The 13060-nt window shown below is 50.2% G+C and overlaps 1 protein-coding gene across 2 annotated transcripts in view; it reads right to left on the bottom strand.

Annotated features, from left to right (window-relative positions):
- Window positions 1–8694: 8694 nt before the first annotated feature.
- NFATC1 (nuclear factor of activated T cells 1) overlaps window positions 8695–13060 on the bottom strand; it is a 124682-nt gene continuing 120316 nt past the window's right edge. For both annotated transcript variants that reach the window (XM_046671230.1, XM_046671233.1), the window contains exon 10: window positions 8695–10560. In XM_046671230.1, the coding sequence (XP_046527186.1) occupies window positions 10511–10560 (50 nt within the window). In that variant the 3' untranslated portion in view covers window positions 8695–10510. The remainder of the gene's footprint in view (window positions 10561–13060) is intronic.

Below are 13060 nucleotides of genomic sequence, written 5' to 3' on the forward strand. Positions count from 1 at the left end.
CAAAAAATCCACTTTGTATATAAAGTCATAAAAGGGCTACAGGTTAAAAAATAAAGAAATGTATACATGCTAATACTAATCAAAGATTAATATCAGACCTGGAATATTTTAGATCAAAGAGTATTATCAGGAATAAAAAGGGTAATTTCATAATAATACATGGGTCAATTAATGTGGAGCACATAACAATTCTAAACACACCTAAACAACAGAGCTTCAAAATACACCTGGCAAAAACTGATGGAACTTCAAGGAGAAATAAATAAATCCACAATTATATTCAGAGATTGGAACACCTCTCTCTTAGTAATTGATATAATAAGTAGACAGAAAATCAGTAAGGATCTAGAAGGCCTGAACAATATTATTGAGCAATTTGACCCAATTGAAATTGATAGCACACTCCAGCCAATAACACAGAACACACATTTTATCAAGTGAGCACTCACAGAGATAGCCCACATCCCAGACCATAAACCAAGATTGAATGAATATAAAAACTAAAATCATGTAAAATGTGTTCTTTAAACAACAACGGAATTAAGCTGGAAATCTGGAAAACCCTCAATACTTGTAAACTACATAACACACTTTTCAATGGGTCAAAAAGAGAAGTCAATTGGAAATTGGAAAGAATTTTGAATTGATGAAATAAGAATGTAGCACATCAAAATCTGTGGGATGCAATTAAAGCAATACTTAGAGGGAAGTTAACACACTACATGCCTATACGAAGAAGGAAGAAAGTTTCAAACCAAAGACCTCAGCTTCCATCTTAACTAGATAAAGAAGAGTAATGGAACTCAAAGAAAGCAGGAGAAAGAAATGATGAAGATCAGAGTTTATCAGGGAAATAAAAAATTGGTTCTTTGAAAAGATCAAGAAAACGGTAAACCTCTGTCTAGATTAGTCAGGAGAAAAAAGAAAAGACAAAATGACAAAGGCCAGGAATGAGAGAGACGACATCAGTGTGGATTCCACGTATTAAAAGGATGATAAAAGAATATTATAAACAACTTCATGCCAATAAATTCTACAACTTTGATGAAATGGACAAATTCATTGAAAGATATAAACTACCAAGGCTCAGGCAAAAAACAAATCAATAACCTGAATGACACTGTATCTATTTAAAAAAATGAATCTGTAGTTAGAAATCTTCCCTCAAAGAAAACTGCAGGCCCAGATGATTGATGAATTCTGCCTTACCAATTGTACACAAACTTCCAGACCATTGAAGAGGACGAAATACTCTCTTTTCTTTCTTTCTTTTTTTTTTTTCTGAGGAAGATTCGCCCCTGAGCTAACGTCTGTGCCAGTCTTCCTCTACTTTGTATGTGGGACGTCTCCACAGCATGGCTGATGAGTAGAGTAGGTCCGCAACGGGGATCAGAACCTGAGAGCCTGGGCCGCAGAAGCAGAGCACATGGAACTTTAACCACGCAGGCCCGGGGCCGCCCCCGAGGAGGGAATACTGTCTGCCTCTTTCTAAGAAGACAGCATTGCTCTGATACTCAAACCAAACAAAGGGATTAGAAGAGAAGAAAATGACTGCCCAAGACCCTCACTCATGCAATGTGGTGTTGAATTACAACTCAGCTTTCGAATGTGTCCAGTAAAAACGGGGCGAAGGGACTGGGAATGACTTTCATTCAGCCAGCTTCTCAGCCCTAAACATCTTTGGGAACCTCTCGCCAGCTTCGATTTTCAGAGAAGAGAATGAGAATGATCAAAGAAGACAGAGGCAAGAGATTAGGAGGCTGTAAAGGGAGCAGAAGGATTTGGACCTGCTGAGACATTGGAGAGTAAGATGCAATTTCCCAAAAGACTCTTAAATTCATTCTGTCTTGAAACCCCCCCAGTCACAGGCTGAAATTGTACCACAAAAGGAACTACAGAAAGTCCTCATTTAAATTTAGACCACCAGCAATAACGTCCCATTAGTTAAGGAGTATTTAAGTCAACCCTTTTTTCATTTGACTTTAAAAAAGATGTGAATCGGATTGGAACAGAACCCTACAGTGAGAACGCAGTGAAGCCGGAGCACAGCCGCCTTCCCTGGGGGAGCCAGCCCCTCAGACAGGATGCCGACAGCCTTCGGATTGCTGCGACTCTTGTGTCACGAGCAGGACTGTGGGTAGATCAAGACGTGGGAAGAGACGGAGCAGTGTCAGACTCCAGAAGCGCGAGGACACGATTTCCTCACTGTGCAGTTGTAAATCCGCTTCTGTGATTGTCAAGGGGCTCTGGAGTTCCTCTCTTCTTTGCTGCTAAAGCGTAAGTCCCACTTCCAGGATCACAGAGACGCCACCCGAGCTTGGGCTGCCATGACAGTTACCACAGACTGCGGCTCAAACGATTGGTTTCCCACTGTGCTGGAGGCTGGAAGTGGAGACCAGGGTGCCGGGGGGTCAGGCTCCTGGTGAGGACCCTCCCTCTTGTTTACAGAAGCCCATCTTCTCGCTACGTCCTCACGTGGCAGAGGGCAGAGACAGCAAGCAAGCTCGTGTGTCTCTCCCTGTAAGGGCACCAGTCCCACCATGAGGGCTCCCCATAATCACTCCCAAAGGCCCCACGTCCTCACGCCGTCACTCTGGGGATTAAGGTTTCAACATTGGAGTTCTGGGGGACACAAACAAGCGGTCCATAACAGATGTCAAAAGAACATTAGACTTGGAATGGAATTAATGTCCTTATTTTATAGATGGGAACATTAGCATCCTGTCAGTTGAGTCCCTGGGGAAACAGAGGCCAAGCGGAGTTAGACATGCAGAAGATTTGTTGGGATAAAACCCGTGGGAGACCAAGGGCAGAGGGAAGGGGCTGGGGGGGAAAAGCCTCGGTCCATGACAAGACCTGATGGATCCCTATGACAGGAGAGGGGCAAGGAAGGAGGAACAACGGCCAAGGAGCCTCAATAGGGGGCGGTTCTGAGAAAGCCTTGGCCAGTCCAAGGGGTGCCTGGGCATGGGGATGGCCTGCAGAGGGCCTGGGGCTGGGCAGAGATTGCCAGGCCTTAGCAGCCGTTGTGTTGTGTCAGTCACAGGCTGTTTGCTGAGCTTCAGTGGGGCCATGCACTGAGTGGCATCTTCAAGTGCTTCAGCCCAGAGTCATTCCCACCATCTCTTCTCCCACAGCCTGCACCTCATCCACTCCAGGGGGCTCTCCTGTTGACTCTGCCTCCAAATCAGTTCCCGAATCTGATCTGTTTTCGCCACCTTCATTGCGACCGTCCTGGTTAGTGTGATCTGGATGACAGTGATGGTGATCTTACTATTACTATTTACTTTTACGAATCCTTAATTGTTATTATTGTCCTGACAGGGCTCCTGCTTCCACCCTTGCTCCCTGACAACCTGTTCCCAACAATAGCGAGGGGCATCTGGTCTCCGCCCCCTGGAGGCAGTGTGGATGCTCAGAGGCTGGGACTGGAACCCTGATGCCAGCTCATGCTCTCTCTCTCTCTCTCTCTCCCTCTCACTCCTCGTTCATATGTCTGGTGGTTGGTGCTGGCCATTGGCTGGGACCTCAGCGGGCTCTCAGCGGGAACCTCCACAGGTGGCCTCCTCATGTGGCCTGGGCTCCATCACAATACGGTGCCTGGGCTCAAGGGGAGCATCTGAGAGAGAAATGGGTGGACGCTGTGCTGCGTTTCCTAACCCAGCCCTGAAAGTCATGCTGAGGCATGTCCACTGTATTATGTCCATTGAGATGGTCACAAAATCCACCCATGCCAATGGGGGCAAGGGAACAGCCCAATGAGGATCCGGAAACATTGGTGTAGTTCCTCGTGGGAAACAAAATCTGCTACCCTCCTGCCCTCTCCACCCTCACCCCTCCACCCTCCCGCCCTCTCCACCCTCACCCCTCCACCCTCCTGCCCTCTCCACCCTCACCCCTCCACCCTCCTGCCCTCTCCACCCTCACCCCTCCACCCTCCCGCCCTCTCCAACCCTCACCCCTCCACCCTCCTGCCCTCTCCACCCTCACCCCTCCACCCTCCTGCCCTCTCCACCCTCACCCCTCCACCCTCCCGCCATCTCCAACCCTCACCCCTCCACCCTCCTGCCCTCTCCACCCCTTTACCCCTCCACAGCCTCCTCGCCACTCCTAGCTCCCAGGCACACTTGGCCTGAGGTCTTTGCACTGGCTGTTCCCTTCACTGGATGCTCTTGCCCAGGTCCCTCAGGACTGTCTTGCCTCTTCAAGTGTTGGCCTGACTGTCATTGTCCAGTGAGTGCTCCTGACCACCCAACGCAGGTTACAGCCCAGCTCCCCGCAGTTCCCCTGCGCTCCCTGCTCACTCCTTCCCCAGTGCCCGCCGCACCTCTCCCAGACTGCCCAGTGTTCATTTACTGGGTTTGGAGGTTAATGGCTCTTTTCCTCATGAGGAGGACTTATGTACTGACAGACCAAGCTTCCTGAACACGCCTGGCACAAAGCTGGCACTGGGTAAGTGTGTGGACCATCACTGACTCAAGGGAATCGCAGGAGGAATCGACAGAGGACCCGTAACCGCCTCAACTTCTCCACAGGAGAAGACGGAGCTTGGAGAAGGGAGGTAGCTCTCTGCCCCACGGCTTTGCGGGTGGCGGCCTGGGGTTTCCGGCCACAACAGCACCCAAGCAGGTGAGAAGGGAGCCAAGTCTGGCGCTTCCTCAGGCTGTGCGCGGTCCACACGCCGTGCTGGCGGCCTCAGCGCCCACCGGGTGCTGCTGGGGAGGTGCTTTGTTGGGCTCAGGTGGTGTTTTCAGGGCAATCAGGGCACCTTCCCCGTCAGGGGCTCAGAGGGTCTCCGGGCTCCCCTGAAGGCCAGCTTTCAGGAAAACGGACACCTCCTCACACCAGGGGCAGACGGCCTCCGAGAGCAAGGGTCTTCATTCTCCTCCTGCCCTCCCACCAAAGGGCATTCACTTTTACGTGGTGGACACAGCCTCACGCCGCAGGAATGACTCTCTGGTGGTGGGATCTGGGGCTTCCCGGTGCTCCTGAGGTGGGACCTGGGCCCTGCTCTGCTCTGGTGGGGTCTGTCCCTGCGCATGTGGCTGCGCAGAGCGAGTGGGAAGCAGGCTTCCAGGAGCCCGCGAGACAGCACGCACCGCTCAGGGCCCTTCAGACACGAACCTGGAGACAGTCTGGGAAACGCGCTCCATCCGGAGGGGCGTCTGTGGACAGTGGCAGATTCTTGGCAGGAGGAAAGAAGGGACGACAGGGAGGCGGTGAGGGCCTCTCCCGCCCCAGGTCAGGCTCCAGAACAGGACAGGACACCGAGTAACCCAGGAACAACTGAGCACGGTCGGCTCAGCTCGTCCGGGCGCCCTCCTTCCAGATGTGACTTAAACTTCCCCCAGAATAGCTTCTCGTTAGCATTTTTCCTCCTCATTTTTGGCAAAAAGAGGACTGGCTGCTGGCGGGGAAAAGTGCTCTGATAATTAAGCTCGTTAACGCGAGGCTGCGGCCCTGCTCCCACAGCGGCTGAGGGAGGAGCTGCTGTGTCGAAGCTGCTGGGGTCTGAAAACAGTTGGTCACAGACAGAACGGTGTTTGAAGATCATGCAACACAGAGAGATGCCGAGTGGCTTTGCGGCTTTATTCGCAGAAAGGTCAGGACACTGAATCCTGTCCTCAGCGGGTAAATCGTGGAAAGTGCCTGCAGTAGCCGTTGTTTAAGAAGCGTTTTCACCATGTGCCCATTTCCCACAGCTCTGCGATCTCCGCCGAGGCTCTCTTCTCTGCTATTTTAATCTACACATGTGAAGTAAAATAAAAATGTGCAATCTGGACCTCTGCTGGCACCATCTGAACGACTCAGATACTTAACGAACCTGCCCCAGTTTCCTGGCAGAAAGCCAGGACAGGTTGACTCTACCAGGAACAGTGAGAGGCGGGCATGAGCAGATCTGCTTCTGCTTTGGCATAAATGGATATTTAGTCATCTTATAGCTAACTTAATTTTTTTGGCATAAAGAATTATAAATATGATGTGTTTCACATATGTGATTCCAAATTAGGTTAGTGATGCAGTGTCTGTCTTAGGGATCATAATTTAAAAACTGAGCAAGGGAAAACAATTCTTCAAAAAGTAAAACATACAATTACTCTATTACCCAGGAATTCCATCCCTGGGTATTTCCCCCAAAGAACTGAAAACAGGGACTTGAACAAAAACTTGTCCCCGAATGTCCAGAGCGGCATTACTCACAGTAGCCAAAAGGTGGAAACAATACAGATGTCCATTGACTGATGATGGATAAACAAACTGTGGTGCATCCGTACAATGGAACAGTATTCGGCCATAAGAAGGAGTGAAGTTCTGATAAATGTTATGATGTAGATGAACCTTAAAATCATTATGCTAAGTGAAAGAAGCCAGACACAAAAGGCCACAGGGTGTATGATTCCATTTACATAACATATCCACAATACACAAATCTATAGAGACGGAATTAATAGTGGTTACCAGGGCTGTTGTTGGGGGAGGGGAAGTGACTGCTTAGAGGGCAGAGGGTTTCCTTTGGGGTGATGAAATATTTTGGAACTACATAGAGGTGGATACACAACATCGTGAATGCACTAAATGCCACTGAACGGACCACTTTAAAATGGTTAATTTTACCTTATGTGAATCTTACCTTAATTTTTTAAAAAGTGAGCAAGGACTTCTCTCATAGAGAGGCCTGTCTATCTCAGCTTGAACCCGTTCTTATCTTTCTTCCCATAATACCTCCTCTCCAAATACACCAACTCAAATGCAGTTTACTCCAACAGGGAATGTATTTCTGAAGACACATGTGACTGGAGTTGCACAGACACCCTCCTTGTGATATCCTTGCCTGGGACACTGCCCGGGGAATGTCACAGGATTAGCAGAAGCAGCTGGTTAGGACAGGGTCCCTCCCTGAAGCAAGGTGGGATGCACATGTCCCGGGCAGGAGCTGCTTGTTTGTGCGACAAGGTAGGGGCCGTGGAGAGCCACCGGCTCACTAGGACCCTCACTGCCCAGGTCAGGAGACACCCTTCATATGGAGGGGCCTCAAGCAGTCAGATTCTGGCTTAGGCTGCACTTGGTTACAAGGAGAAACAGGATGTTTATCAGATTTTTTTTCATATCACGCGGTGTCAGACTCGGGAAGGGTTGGAATCGTGGGCACCAAAAGGAGTAAGAAGGAATCGGAGTCAGCAATAGGGTCCTCCGCGTCCTCCCCACATCCTCCCCGTGCCGTGGCTGCCCCTTGCTTTGTCTCCTACTGGACGATTCCGGGGCAGGTGCCTGTCCTCCAGGCGTGACATCGGTCCCTGAGGATGGCACGCCACAGGAGGCGAGTGAACGTCAGGGAAGTGACCCCAGAGCTCTAGAGGGGCGCCCAGCCTCGGGTAAGCTGACAGCTTTCTCGGCTTCCCAGGAAAATGCGGTCTTAGTTCTGGTCTTCACACGTGAGGGCTAACCCCACGGCCTCCCTGCTGGGAAGAAGCCCATGGGTGTGTCTTCTCTGTCACTCAAAATCCACCTAAAAGAACTGAAAACTAAGCCAACAGGGCTATTCACAGGAGCACAACCTCTCTTGCAGAAACTATCCATCATTTTATAAATTTATGTTTTTATTTCTGGAATATAAAATTCTGTTGTTGGGAATGGGGGCGGGGGCGGTGGGAATGGTTGATAAAAACTCGCTTTGACACTAACAGCTTCCAGGGCATCTTCGCTGAGGTGAGCCTGGGTCTCCAAGCCGCTAGCTGCTCCCAGGAGAGGCAGCCCACCTCCTTCCCTTCCTCTGCACCCAGCGCCTCGGTTCCCTCTGGGGTCTAGCATTCCAGGTCTGTGATAGGTCGGGACATCAGCTGGGTCTTAGGGCTGGAGGGGCCCTTCACAGTCATGAACAGCCGGTCCTCTTTCTCCCACAGTCGCCACCACGCCCTCTGCGCCTCCTTCAGCCCCCATGGAGCTCCCTGGATGGCGCTACTGGGCTTCCTGCAGCCACAGCAGCGCGGAGACCTGGCGGGAGGGACGTGTGCCCGTCGCGTTAGGTGAGGAGGATTTCTTGGCTGCTTTACCTCAATCTGTAAACCTCTTAGCAAAAGAAACAGGAATTTTTCATTTTAAAAGTCCTGAAAGCAAAATGTTTTTTCTGACGTTTCAGAACGATAATTACTGGAGAAGTTCAGGTTTCATACGAGATTTATGAACGACTAGAGGATATTTTCCCACCCAAGCTTGAAGTAGAAGATCTGGGTGGCAAAGCGGGGAGAGTAACTTGAAGAAGCAAGTAGAAAGAGATGGGAAAAAACAGGAGGTCAGTTTACATGCACATTATCTTGCTAAAATGATGGTCAAAGTGCACGCAAGTATGTGTGTGGCCAGAGCCTCGCCCGGTTGTTTCTGAGCAGAAATATTTGGCATGAATGGAAGTTCCCTGTCCACACAGCCCAGATGTGAGGGCCGTGTGGAGCATCTGGGAACTCGACCACGTGCCACTTCCTCTCCACAGGCTTCCCTCCGAAAATCTGGGGAAGAAAGAGAAGGGCTCTAAGACGCACCTCCACGTTCAGCTGGCCACATCAGCGCAGCTTCACAACATAAAGCACTTCTCACAGACGACACAAGGCCAGCACCCACAGGAGAAAACCCGTATGGTTAAGAAGAAACTGGAATTTTCCATACACGTAATGAATCACTCTCAGACTAAGATTGTCCAGCAAAAAATATGGCTTTATTGTGTCTATTGTCTAACTACAAAGATAGCTGACACAAATATCAAACATTTCCTTTCCATATGGGAGTCTACCAAGAAGTGTTTCATGCAACTCCTAGACACTAAATGCGGGGTAACTTCCGGGGTTACGGGCAGGAGTGGCAGGCAGCCTGCGAGGGGCAGGCTCATATGTACACGCAGCCATATATCTTCAGCTCTTCACAGTTATGTGCAAACGTTACAGATATGGCTTTCAGATTTTTGTTTCTTGCTGTGAGTTAAAAAAAAAAAGTAAGACATAATCGTACAGAAGAACATTTTAAAAATAATTCTTTCTGTGGGAGAGCTTTCTCCACCATAACATTATGTTTAATGACTTATAACTTACAACCTCCACCCGCGGGTGCAATTCAGGCATGTTCCATGAGGGGGCATGAATTCCTAAGGCACAATTATTAGGTTAAACATATTTTAATTAAACCATGCTTTTTTGGTTATGTGAAACAATAGGTCACTGCTAGTAATAATGTGTAATAAGCTGTTAATTGTACAAAATGCAGGCGAAAAGCAAACACTAAGCTATCTGTCAATAGTCACTAATCTGAAAACATGCCACAGTTGCTCATATTAAAACATTGTTTTTGGTAATCGTTTTCTTAGATGAAGCAGAGTTATAAGGCTTCTGTGAAATAATCATCTTACAGCTGAACAAATATATTACACTCCTTTTGTAACGGTATTTACAGTTACTTTCCAATCTTGCCATTTGGTAACATGGGTATTTTGAGGGCACCTCTCCTGGCTTTCTAAAGTGCGTGGCTAACTGCATGACGTGAGAAAATGCAGACCTGTCGGGGGGGCGACAAACCCCCGTGGAAGTAGCTGAAAAGCCAGGTTTGGAGTCTTAGATGCATTTTCCAAAACAGATACTGGTTATTGCTAATGCGGAAGCCCTTGCTGGGCGAAGAGTGAATATCACCACCTCAGTTCCTTGTTATTGATAGATAAATATATGCCTATATATGGACACACATGCAAATGCAAGATCTATCCTGTGACAGATAGATTTCTTTTTTTGTCTAGTAACCTATCTTGTGCTATTCAACTTACTTGTGCTATGTTTGAAGCCAGATTACAAACAAAATCCTAGCATGCTACAACTAACAATCCTACGGTTTCAGTAAGACAGCTGAGGGAAGAATATTATGAAAGAGCTGAGATGACAAATTGGAAGATTTCTAAAATGCACTGAATAAGGCAACAAAATTGTGTATGACAATCCAGGAAATTCGAAAAAAGTAGGAAGCGCATTAGGTTTTTCTCACAACGCCCAGCTTGCCAGTATTCTCCTAACTTATACAAAGGATAAAGCCTCTTGATGAAATGTTTTTATAGCTTTGGCTCCTACAAATACTCTCCTGGTAGCAATTCAATGCTCGACTCCATGATGCCCTGATGCTGTGGTCTGGTTAAATAAGGCACTTCCAGTACTGAAATCCTGGGGTGCCCGATGGGTAGGCTGGGGTCAGGCCGCCACGTCGGGTCACTCCCAGGAGAAGGTCTGTCTCTTGCACTCACTGCCCCACACTCTCTACTTCCTCTTCAGATGACTTCTCCTTCAGAAGATGGAGTGGTTCGTCCTGCCTTCCTTCCTTCAAGAGCTACTTCTTTGTACGCATGGTATAAACCTTCAGGAAATTGGAAGTTCTGAGTGGTACCAGGTGTGTGTTCAGTTTATTTAGTCAGAAGTCTTTGTACACCGAAGCCCATCTGTCACCTGTCAAGTCGACACCACGCAGCTCTGAGTTCCGAGGGTGCCAACTATGAGTGGACGTTGGTGCTGGAGAGGTCATTTCGTATTATTTCATTTACTGCAAGAAAACAAAAACAGAAAGAGCATTAGGGATACGAGAGTCTGCGTAAAACCGCACGTGAATCACCTGAAACTCCATCAGCCGTGCTTTCGTAAGTTATGTTCAGCCCGTGAAAAGCTGTGTCCTCGAGGGCCCAGCATTCCTTCCTGCTTCCCGCCATGGTCCTCGGGTGTCCTGAGAGCAGCACGCGGCTGCCCAGGCCCTGGCCACAGTGACTACAGGCGCTGGTGGTGGTCGAGCTACCGCCTAGTCCAGAAACCCAGTTACAAATTGCTGCCGGTGTTCTGATGGCGCAGCTCTGGAAGGAGCGCCAGGTGCTGCTCTGCGGGCCAGGAGTGCGTCTTCTCTGGGCAGGGGTGCACGGCTGATGTTTTCATAGGTTTGCAAAACCTACAGATGGACACCCACGTGCAAGAGCCTCTGTCCAGTCCACCCTCAGGGACTCCACCACCCCCGGGATGTCGCTGGACCGGCCACGTCACGGCAGAGAGGACGGCCGACCACCAGGCCTGAGGCTCCTCGTTTGGGGCTCTTCCTTCATTTCTGCTTCCTTGTCCGTGTCCGCTATCAGCCTGTGATTTTTGGCAGCCAGAGAGGAAATGAGCAGAGCTGGCAAAGGCCATCATGAGCGAGCCACACAACATCCCCTCCCTCCGCCCCACCTGATCGGCACCAGATAGGGGAAATGTCACCAGGGAGGCTGTCACCAGGCTCACTTTCCTAGCAGAATTTGGAGGTGGGGAACACGCACTCACGTCACGGAACCACCCAGGTTTCCCTTTGCCGCCCAGATAAACGCCATGTGTTTCTGCAAAGGCCCCGGCCTGTCCGAGGGCGGCTTCCTGGAGCGAGTAGTTGGCGCACTTTTCATCACCCCCACTCCCTTCCCTAAATTCCCTTTCAACATCCCTCCCCCCCGACTATTTTTAAGAATAACAATAATAAAACAGTTGGGGGAACCAGGAATTGTGTCATGGGAACTGATAACAGAGCTTGCTGGCACTGATGTACCGTCAGGAACCTGGACCGCAGACCCCACACCACTGGCTCCTCCCAAAGGTGCAGCCTGGGCAGGGACCCAGGGCAACAGCGGCCACCCTCTGCCCGAGCCCACCTGCCGCCTAGGGGAGGGGGCGGCCTGCGGGACGAGCTGGCTTCATGACCCCCTAGAAGCACACAGCAGGCCACGTGGGCTCCAGGCCACCTGTCTGCAGAGGACACCTCTGGACCCTGCAGAGACACGGGACACAACCACGTGGCACATAGCCCCGCGGCAAACACGGGAGGGCTGGCGCTCTCCTCGCCCAGTAACTCTTCACAGCTGCTCATGAGGCAATAATGAGGCCCTGGCTCAGATCAGCTCTCAGGACCACACTTGTCCCCGGGGTGTGTGCCGGGCAGCTCTTTAGCCACGACAAAAGGTTGAACGGCTGCGTGAGGCCCACTGCAGCGTGTGGAGCTTGGCTGAGGCTGGGGGTGGGGGGGGTGGGGGGGGCGGTGTCTCCCCTGCCGTACGCAGCGCAGGCCGCACAGCTCAGCCTGGCCCACCTTCTCCACCGGTCTACCTGCCACCACCGCACCGCCCCTGCGCGAGGCCTCTCCTGCGTGCCCTCTTGGTTCCCGGAGTGCAGGCGGCTGCGGGTGACACGAGAAGGTCGGATAGTTCTTTCCCATTTCACATGCTTAGCCTCTTTCTTTTTTGAGGCACATGTTCAATTTATATTTTGCAGAACATTGCCACTTCAAAGAACATTTTGACGAAGAAAAATCACGAATCCCGTTCCTTTAGGGTGCTGTCTTGGGAATGAAAAGGCTCACCTGCAGTTGGGATGTCTCGGCACCAAGCACAGTGGTTGAGCACACCTAAGAAGATGCAGAGCTCGTGAGCAGAGACAAGCCCTGGCAAGGAGCTGACATACGAGTTAGGACGACGTCCTGCTCGCAGCCCTTCACCACTTGTTTGTGAGCACTGGACAGCTTACCAGCTGCTGTCATGGTCATCAGCTCATATCATTCTAAAACTGACCCTCGGCCATTGGCACAGCAGGTCTTCCTAACCCGTCTATAGATTAAGCACCGGTTGGGGCCATACCGGCAATGTCAGGACTCCCGCATCAGCGTCCCTGCACCTGGACGGTGGGTGCTGTGGGAAGGAGGAAATGCAGCCAGCAGGGATGTCTTAACCAGGGGTGCCAAGTGAGCTGTGATGCCTCAAAACAGAGAGATTTCACGGACGAGGACTCTGGGAAATGGGATCCCGCTTGATAGAGAAGCGATGGAACTTTCAATTTTACTACACCAAGAGTCTGGGCTGCTACATTCCACTTTTAAGGACAATTGAAGTCTTAGAGCAGATCTGATTCTAGTGAGATACTGTAACAATGATGAGGATCAGGAGTGAGGCCTGAGGGGTAATGATGATGGGGATGGGAGGGAGGCCTGAGGGGTAATACTGATGGGGATGGGAGGGAGGCCTGAGGGGTAATGATGATGGGGA

Source organism: Equus quagga, chromosome 9, assembly GCF_021613505.1.
Source record: "Equus quagga isolate Etosha38 chromosome 9, UCLA_HA_Equagga_1.0, whole genome shotgun sequence".
In the NCBI taxonomy this organism is placed as follows: domain Eukaryota; kingdom Metazoa; phylum Chordata; class Mammalia; order Perissodactyla; family Equidae; genus Equus; species Equus quagga.